The following is a 10333-nucleotide window of genomic DNA, read 5'->3' on the forward strand; positions in this document are numbered from 1 at the left end:
TTCCAGATAAGTGCAGAAGTCCTCACAAGAAGGGGAGAAAGGAACTTGTCTTGCTAATTTGAGAATGAGATAGGATCACAGAATCACAGAATTGTTAGGGCTGGAAAAAACCTCTGGAGATCCTCTACTCCAACCCCCAAAGCCAGTTTACAATTGACCACACCAAACCCTGTGATGTATTCTCATACTTTAATTTAGAAAGTAAATCTGCACACAAGAGGCACATGACAATGTACAGCCTTGGAAATATTCTTTTTTTTTCCTGGTACTCTGACAAATTTCTTATAAATCTGCCTTGTACTAATTCTTGCTAATTATGGCTGATGCAAGACAATGATTTACAGCATTTCAAAATTTGGCAATTGAAGCTCTAAAGCCATGGTCACTGGTCCTCATTAAGGATAATCTCCCTGAAGAGATTAAATACATTCTACTTCAGTGCTGCTGCTTCTTGAAAGCATAGACATCCATAGAACAAAGGATAAATAAATAACAGCATCTCTGCAGCTACAAGAAATGCCCCATTCTATAGAGAGGGACAGGTTTTAATAGTGCTTAGTTACCTAAATACAAGTATCAACATCAGTAGGATTTTGCAGACCTACTGAGATGCCCAAATGAGGTTAGATATCTGCTCTTCATATCCATTTATCTCTAATAAAGCTGAGAATAATTCCTTCTTCACAAAGGTTCTGCAAAATTTAACTTCCTGATCTCAGCAAAGCTTTCTAAAATCCTAGTGGGGAAAACACAACCAGAAAACTTTATTACTATAACTAATACACACATGATATTGCTTATTTAGTCTTTGGGTTGAGGAATGTGTACACCAATGCCAGTGCTATGCTGACAACCTGCAAAATATCCACAAAAATTTTTAGAGGCTTCTACTTAGTCAAAGCTGGACCACAGAGGTATTTATTCCCACTTCACCCTCTCAGTAACTTATTCAGCCTCTCAGTACAATCAGGGAGAGTAAACCATTTACAGTCTTGTAGTAGGGAATAAAGCAGGGTTTTTTTCCCATTAAATCAAATAATAAAATCACTGAGCACTGTGTTTTGTCTCTGCTCCCCCTTTCAAAGAGAATACAAATATCAAACTCCCTTCTCTGCATCCCCTTCCTCTACTGAGGGCTCAAAGAAAAAGCGTATCACTACAGAGGAGACAGCAGGAAGTGTTTCAGTAGCAGTTGCAGGTATGGGCTGATAAACTAGAAAAGTCTCTCCAAGCATATATAAAGAAGCAGATACCGCCACTTCTGTTCTTGTATTTGTTTGTTTCAGAAACTGACAATTTCCCAATTTGCAAGTGTAAAATAACTTAGAGGCTGTTGCCAGTGTACTGCTTAGCACCAATTAGGTGTAACCATCACAGGATTGACTATGGTTGCTTATTGCTTTACATGGGCATAATTGAGATTCTTCTCCTAAAATGCAAGGAGCTACCTCCTGAATTTATAATTATGAAGTTAGAACAAAGACCATGTTTTTATCCTAGGCTAATGGAAAATACACCACATTATGGGCTTTATTTCTAAGAAAAAATAATCATCAGTTAATTTTCTTTTGCCAGCAAAGACATAACACAAGCAGCTCTGACCCCTGCCACTTCAGTAGAGAGAAAGCAGTGACACAGAGAATCCAGGTTATTGCTGCTCTTTCCAAACCGGTTCTATATACACATATACAGACACATACACAAACTACAAAAAAAGTTGTAGAGCTTGCTGCTCTGGTACTGATCAGCATGAAGCTACAAAAATGAGAGTTGCCTCTATTAGGTGGTTTCCTTGAATATTTAACGTGTGTCTACAGGAATTATGAACAAGTGGTAAACTGGTTTTCTACAAGGGCATGCAGATGTGTTGATATTGCGATAAATAATCACTCCTTATACTGTAAAACACACTGTGGTTCCTGTTTCTTCCCTACCTCATTTCCCGACTGAATTTAGTCTCAAAAATGTCCCTCTACTGTGCAGCCTTTATCACAAGCTCTTCCAATGCATTCTTCTTTACTGCCAGATGAAATATTATTGATGCTTTGTTTTGGCATTTCCTTTCCTAGGAAAAGATGTCTTGTTTGGGCCAATTTCAAAAGCTATCCATTACAAGTGAAAAACGCATCTGAGATGCCAGTGCTGGAATTTCTTTCACCTTTTTCTAGGGAAGGTAGAAAATTATTCTGCAGAGCTGACAGGGCAATGAGCCAGACTCTCATCAGCATAAATCAGAGCAGTTTTACTCAAGACAAGGGAATTATATTTTATGTAAGATGCTGGCCAGATATTCTCTCTGCAGCAGTACTGGACTGGCATCAAACACTGACTTCAGGCTGGAGGAGACATCTCACATTTGCAGGAATCCCCACTGCAATTGCCACTGTGTGTCTTTATTTAATTTTTATTAGTTTGAATAGCTAGCAGTTTATCATAGTCCATTAAAACTATTTCCTATTTTCAGAGCAGTATAAATGCTCTCTTCCATACCTAACACTATCAGATTGGGCCTCCTTACTGATCTCCCATGCCTCTGGGGACTTTCGCATTACTTCTCAAGTAGCTAAGCAAAAGGACATTTGCCAGCTGATTAAAAGGTTTCTGCCACCGAGGAAGTTAATGGCAGTGCCGACCCTTAGACTGTTACGACACCAAACAATAGTAGGCTGGGATCATATAAACAAAGAAAACTTACTCCTTTTTAATTATTATTATTCTATGTCTCATTCAATTTATTTTTTTATTTACTGTTAGCTCTACATCTCTAAGGAAGTTGTTTCATACTTGGCTTTGAATATTCTTTTTGGAAGGCAAGTGATTTGCATTAATGCTTCTTAGAGAATTAGTGAAAGTACATTTAACTGGCATGCTCAGCTAGTACAGGTTATAGTCTTTTTGCTTCTTACAGATGTTTACATGTGCTGAATTCAGAGATGGGCCATACTGAAGTCTTGGCTCTAAAGACCTTGGAAAAAGGTCACATGCAGGGCCTTATTCTGCTTTTATGCTACCTGGACTAAAATTTGGGCTTCTGTTGCTAATTGAAAGAAAGACGCCAGGTCACACAGACCCTCCAGTCAAACACTTTTGAGTGGTCTGAAGTATTATCACCCGTGACTTTTGTGTTGCCCTCCTATTCCCCTACCTGGAAAGACAAAGTATGGGACAACAAGTTCTTGCCAGTAAGAAATTCCAATGCTGAGAGGAAAGTTCTGCTTTTAAGTTGGACTGATGGACTCTTAGAATCAGAAAAACCTTGTGCCAAGACTCTGACTCCCTTCCATCCCAGAATCACTCTAGTGCATTTTTTCACTTTCCTTTCCAGGCTGCACTAAGTTTCTTTAGAAATTGCTTTTATATCCCCATTGTATCTTTCAACACCACTGAAGTGTTTATTCACTGGTACAAAAATTCTCTTCCCAAAAATTCTGCTTAGTGCGCTGCAGGGCAACCAGGTTGATTTTGGCAGAGAACCCCTAAAATAAGACTTCATTGCCAGTGCCACATACAAAAGTTCTCACTCTGCTAGACTGATGAATCCTTGTTCTTGTTAAACATCTGCAATATGCTATCTCCTGTCATTGTGTTTTAAGTAACAGAAATAAAATATGACAACCAGGTGAGTGAAATACTGCTCACAGTCATCCAACAAAAGAACAAAAAGGGATTTCCAAGCCTTCAACATCAACAGACTCACCATTAATCAACTATAGTTACAGTCATGAGAAAGTACAATCCCTGCCACCACGCACCCACCAAACTAACAACAAATTGAAGGAACACAGAGGTCAATTAACCGGGATGATAGCATCCCAGATATCATCTCCTGACATAAAAGTCTACCCAACCCATTCTCTGCCTGTTTTGTTTTTTTTTTTTTTCTGACTAGGGGAACAGCATTCTTTAATAGAAAGGCACAAGTAGAACTTGAACTCTTGGAAATATTTCCCAAGCAGCCTGTGGGCAGCAATTATTAGCAAGAGATTTTAGGTATTGATACACTTATAATTGAGATATAGAGGCATGACGATAAAGATACTAAGATTATACTTAACATGTAAACCTGACATACACATCAGAGTGCAGGTGTTGTAGAGATTGTTGCTGTGTGTATTTTTTTGGTCTTCAAATACAATCAATGCGAATTAAGAGACTCAATTACATTAAAGGCTTCCTACTCCACATGAAAAGGGTGACTCAGCAGGACAATGTGGGAGTGTTCCTGTTTTTCACAGTTGCAGATGGGGCTCCTAACAAACAGTTTTCAGTCCTGTTGATGTAGCATGTAGAGAGGTGCTGTGTTTGTGCTACTACTTCAAAACATTTTTTTCATGACCTTCCATCAAGGGTAAAGCACAAAAAGGGGAAGTTAATGATCGATTCCCAGAAAACATGAACAGTTAGTCTTAACTTATGGTTAATGAAGGACTTGCTCTACAATTCATTGACTGTAGAGCAAGTCAAGCAGTATTTGCTTTTACAAATGCAAAGACACCAAAAATACTGGATTCTTGTACGTGTTCAACACTTACTCTCATTAGGGAAACTGCACAAGATTTCCATGGTCTTTGGCTGATTCTCATTCTCATGAGAAGTCCATTGCTCTGACTGAACGTTGGGCTTTCTGCAGCACTGAAGAGCTTTGCTGTGAACCGTATCCACATTATTTTGCAGTATGTGACCACTGTGATATAGTCACACCACACTTCCAAATCAGAAAACAGAAGCTAGTAAAATACACTTAACAGCCTACTTTCTTATTTCATTCACAGACGCTCCAGATGGGGATCAAACATTTTTCTGGGCTCTTCGTAATGCTGTGCATTGGCCTTGGTTTATCCATTCTGACTACCATTGGGGAACACATTGTGTACAGACTGGTCTTACCACGAATCAAGAAGAAATCCAAGATGAAATACTGGCTCCATACAAGTCAGGTACATACTCAGAAGTAACCCCGTGTGGCTGATTAAGCAAGCTTGGGCAAGAACAAGGTATAAAAGGTTGTAAGTGAACTGATGTTTAGCATTTCAAATGTGACAGCAGCTTCTGGAATTTGAAGAGAGTTACTTAGCAGCAGAATGAGAAGCACAGAGGAAACAGTTCAAATATCCACAACTGCTAAGCCTTGCCATTTGCATATGTAACCTTAAAACTCTTTTGGACATCAGAAGCAACACTGGTGTCGTGCTGAACTGGCTAACCAGAACATTTTTTGTCACTGTTACGGGTTCCCAAACTTTTGATGCATGCAGGAAGTACTGGATAACCTCCTTCACTGTTGTAGGAAAAACAATGGAAGAAAATTGCTCTAAGTGTTTACTCTAAAAGAAGAGGTTACTTTAAAGCAAAGCACAAAAAAAAAAGACCTACTGCTTTAAAGCATCACAGTGAAAGAGATCCTTTAGAAAGTAATGGTTTGCCATTCTTCTGAGGAATTTTAACGCCAAAGATTGTTCACACTGTTCGTCAACCTTTCAGACTGCCCTTCCTTGGGAAACTGTGGAAAATAAATTTGTTGTAATGACAAAGCACAGACATTGCTTGTATCCTTGACTGTGCAAAATAACTTATGTTGGAGTCCATCACACAAAGCCCAAATTGTTTACCTATTTATGGAGCTATTCTTAGCTTGTTTTTACTTATTTATTTTCTTCTTTTTCCTCTAGAGATTACATCGTGCTCTGAACAGTTCATTTATTGAAGACAAGCGCCAGCATAAGAAAAAACGAGTAGAAAAGAGGTAGGAAGTTTTGCATGCCTTAAAACACCAGAAATTACTTTGAAATTAAATATGTTGTGTCTGGATATCTACTTATGGATCTAATACACCCCAAAAGTAACAGAAACAAAAAACAAAATAGAAGTGACAAGGGAAGGAAGTGGAAATTAATTAATTGTTTCCAACAGAAAGTATTAAATCTAGAAATATTATTCTTTCATGATTTTTCATACAGTTAAAAAAAGCACCCCCATCCTATAGTTATTTTTTTTTGAGTAAGTTCACTGCGCTTGTTTTTAGGTAATTAATTACTCCCATAGTAAAGCGCAGGCAAATAACTAGGGCCCTGTGACATTAAACCTCAGTTTATAAAATGAATGCATACAGGTGTGTCGAAGAGGTAAAGCAGGAAGGAAAGCCAAGCTCCTCTCCCACAACAGTAAACTCTGTGCTTCCTTACGTTCCAGCTGGGAGGCCAAAGGGTGCTTCTTTAGCCAGGAACAAATTCTGGGAGGTACCGTGATGTGGGAAGGCTGCAGAGCAAAGTCCCCAAAAAAGAGGGAAAAGATTCTTTCAAGTCAAAATATTTTGGAAAGACTGCTCCACAAGAAAATACTGAAGCATTTGAAAAAGGTCCCAGATGGGAATTTCACCCCCAACAGGGAAAACCCAAATTCTGTAATATTGTATCAGGAATTATCTGTACCTGCAAGGTTTGGTTACACCACATCATCATGTCCGCCCTGCAAAGCACAAGCAACTACTCAAGAAGACTTCAAGTCTAAATGGTACACTTTCCCCTTCATCTCTCTATACTAACTCTAGTAAGCTACTTTCCTCCTCCATGGGAGCAAATGCCCAAGCTAGCACAGGGCATTAACACACAAAGGACTAACGCTGTAATCAACTTTGGATATTGCAACCACAGAAGCTTTCAGAAAGGTTTGGAGCACACACATTTTCCTGAGCTAGAGTTGAGAGGATTGTAATTTCATAACTAATAAAAAATATTTGGGGAAGGGAAGGTAAAGTCTAGGATTCTGTTCTAGTCTCTGCTATGGCTTAATCACAAAAATTGGGCCATTTACATTCATGATTTGTGCTTCTCAAGAAAAATAATCCCAAGGATGAGGGAATTATTGGTATTTATGTGTAATTCATAATGGTAGCATCATATTTTTCCAATAAGATGGCACACAGGGGAGGGCTGCATACACACCAGGGCAGGCTCAGATTTCATATTAACTCTCACATCTCTATTGAGGTCCCACGTAGGGAACAGCCAGCATGCTGTGTGGAATACAGCCAATCTGGGCAACAGCCACCGGAAAAAATATATCTGCACTGACGAGGGGCAAAATGAGGTGATGATCCAACAGCACCAAGACATCCCGCTGCCACCAGTGAAGAGAGAGACTCCAGCTTCCTTAACAACCAACGGGAAAGCAGAGTCCCTCAATATTGGTAGGATGTCAGTGGTGGAAGAGCTAACGGAGCTCGAGAAGCAGATCGAAATCATCAAGCAGGAGCTGCAACTCGCCATGGACAGGAAATCAGAGCTGGAAGAGTATCAGAGGACAAACAGGACTGCAGAGCCCTAGGCCAGCATACCTGGGCCCTTTCCCCTTTCTCCTCTTCTTCTGTAAAATTTGTAACACACTTTTATAATGCCAGAAAGAGGTGCAACAATAAAGCAGGCAATATGCTCTTTATGAGAGCAGAATCACAGCAGCCCACAGCCACCCTACTGAATCCTCCTCCTTCCATAACAAGTTTATCATTCTCCTGGCAAATATCAGCCATTCCCAAGAAACTGGAGAAATAAGGAGCATCCAAACAGCAAGAGTTCCTTGTTCCTCCACTTGACAGTATAGCAAGGTTTCCATTTTTCTAGCCCTTTCTGTGCATGAATTAAAAAAAAAAAAAAGAAAAAAAAAAAGGAAATTTAAACTGCTCATTGGAAGCATGTCCCTTGTTGGTACATTTTTGTTGTGGTATCTATGGGTCTAGTCTCTGTTCATGCTAAGGCTCCTTATGTTTGCCTCATTACACCAGGTGCTAGTTCTGTGTGGGCAATCCCTCCCCTCCTAGTACATGCTGTGGTTTCATGAGACAAATTCTTGGTGGCAATCCCAGTACACACCATTCCCTCAGTTATGTCAGCACAAATGCAGATGTGGCTGCTCTGTAACTGTGATAAAGGAACTCACCCAGCTTAAAAATAACTTGACAAAAACCAAACCACCACCTCTGCCTATTTCTGAGCCCAGGTTTGGCTTCCACTGCCACCCAGCGAGAAGCCATGCAAACAGCTGCACCAGCCAGCGTGAGGGGATGGGTTCTCAGTGGCACAGAACAAAGATGATGGAAAGGGAGGATGGCAGTACTGTACATCAGTATTTACCACCCAAAGTGAAGTATCTAACAATATGAAACCACTGCCTTGTATTTTCTGTCTTCAGCAGACAATAAGGTTCTTCCTCATAGCCAAAGTGACATAGAGGGGCTCTGGTCCATGATTTATTTTGACTCCAAGCTCCCACCAAAATCAAGGGGAGTCACACCGAAGTCTCCCTGTGGGCCAGGGCTCACTTTGAAAGAGAACAAGAGTTGTGGTTTCAAAGCCTATGTACTGAGTGGAGCTCCCTTCCACCTGGATGATGATTAGAGGGGAAGGAAGGGTAAGCTGTTCAGCATCTGAATAAATACTGTATTAACCCAACTGACTTGTGTTATTTAAACAGGGTTTCTATGAATTTTTTGACCAACACTTCCCAACACATCCAGTATGACAAAGAACATTTGTAATACTGTCAGAATTAACTCACATCCCTCAGATACGTCACCAAAGTAATTTTTTACCCTCTTTCTCCAGCCACCTGTGTGAATGTTGCCAGCACTGATGTTCTGCCCATGAATGGTTTAAAGGCTTTAGGCTGATCTGAAAATATATTTGGGGGGTTGAAAAAGACATTCTACCTTTTTGAACCCCTGAAAACCACTTGTAAATGGAAAGCTCTGCATGAACCTCTAAAACCTGACAGCAGTGATACCTGGAATAATTAGCTTCATCAAAAGGTGTTCATATTCTATTCCCTGGTCAGTTCTTAGCCTCTGCTTTTGGGCAGCATATCTGCTTCTTTCAAATACAGTCAGTAGCACAGGAGAGAGTGATTAGGATATAAAACAGGCAAGGGGGATCCAGAGCTCCATACATTGGATAGATTTGGGAGACCTAGGATGTCCTTTCCTTCCTTTCTTTTCATTATTATGAGACAAATGCTAATAAATAGGTAGTTCAGCGCAGTTTAATCAGTATGTCTATTAACAGTTTGTTATGCCCTTATCTCTATATTCATAAACCCAGAAAAGTTCAAACACCCTATCTTCAAACAGATCAATCTTCATTTAAAAAAATTAAAATTTAAGTTAAAAAATGTCAACCACCTGTTAATTAAGGCAAAAATCTGTATTTTTGGGGGATGCCTTAGGGGCTACACCTATGTCAAATGCAGAATACGGACTGCTTCAAATTACTGCCGCATCAAGTAGAAGCCTTCTGGGAGGAGACAAGTTTCAGCATGTTATTTTCTTATTCAGCTATTGCTCCCTCCCAATACCATAGGGAACAGAAAAAAAAACACTGCTGTAGCTTTCTATGGGATGGGAAGTATCACACACATGTCAATGTCTGCAACTGCATAAGCTGGGGGAGGATTTGCTATGACAAGAATATGTACTGGAGACTGTAGATAAGGCTTTTTGTTTACACTTTGTCCTTGACACTGAATTTAAACTTTTTTTTTTTAATAAACTTGTCACCATCTCCCTTTTACCCCAAAATATTTCTAGTCTTGATAAACTTTTAATTATTCCCACTCATTCTGACCAGTCAAAAGACCAGCTAAAATTTTCACTGCTTCTCAATGTTTAAATTGATAAGCAGAAAGAAATATTTAGTCACTTCCCAAATGAGCTTCAAGGACTTCCTAAGCTTATATTTTCTTATTTTAAAGTATTTTATTTGTCTTGGTGAGGAAAGAAAAAATAGGGGTTCCCAAGCCTCAGACTCTTTCAAGTGCTTTTTTCTTACCGTGACCAGAGTGAACCCAACACTAACAACATATACACAAAAGTTTCAACCTTGATTTTCAGTAGAAAGGTGATGTGACTTAAATGTGTGAGAAGGAGTAAAGGGGCTTCCTAACTCTGCAAGGGCTGTTTAATTCAGATTGCTGTTCATGGCTGTAAAAGGAAGTCTGCTGTTACAGCAAAGCTGTTTGAAGATCCAGACAATGCCTGATGGTGACCCAGGACCTGGCTTTGATGAACAAGCACTTGTACCAAAAAAACCTACCACCAGCATTAGTACTCCTAATGCACTATTCTTTCTCCAACTTGCCTTTGCAAACTGTAATTGATGGACAAACTTCCAGTGAAAGCTGAGAGGATTCTACTTTAATTTCTTCTACACATGCTGTAGCAGAACAAGCCATACTACAAACCCCAGCATCCCAGCCCCGCTTTGTAAAGACAGGGTCACATGTTCCCCTCTCAAGATTCACAATTATTTACAAGGTTTTATTCATATTTTCTGAATGTTTTCACAAC

At 39.7% G+C, this 10333-nt stretch overlaps 1 protein-coding gene across 2 annotated transcripts in view; it reads left to right on the forward strand.

The window, feature by feature from the left end:
• The window catches only part of GRIN3A (glutamate ionotropic receptor NMDA type subunit 3A), a 75921-nt gene extending 67477 nt beyond the window's left edge, over positions 1-8444 (forward strand). For both annotated transcript variants that reach the window (XM_061455092.1, XM_061455091.1), the window contains exons 7-9: positions 4773-4937; positions 5670-5743; positions 6987-8444. In XM_061455092.1, coding sequence (XP_061311076.1) covers positions 4773-4937; positions 5670-5743; positions 6987-7323 — 576 coding nt within the window. In that variant the 3' untranslated portion in view covers positions 7324-8444. The remainder of the gene's footprint in view (positions 1-4772; positions 4938-5669; positions 5744-6986) is intronic.
• Positions 8445-10333: the final 1889 nt, after the last annotated feature.

This window comes from Pezoporus flaviventris, unplaced genomic scaffold (assembly GCF_033815535.1).
Source record: "Pezoporus flaviventris isolate CSIRO_AGI_PZ_B2104156 unplaced genomic scaffold, CSIRO_AGI_Pfla_v1 ptg000018l, whole genome shotgun sequence".
NCBI classification, from domain to species: domain Eukaryota; kingdom Metazoa; phylum Chordata; class Aves; order Psittaciformes; family Psittacidae; genus Pezoporus; species Pezoporus flaviventris.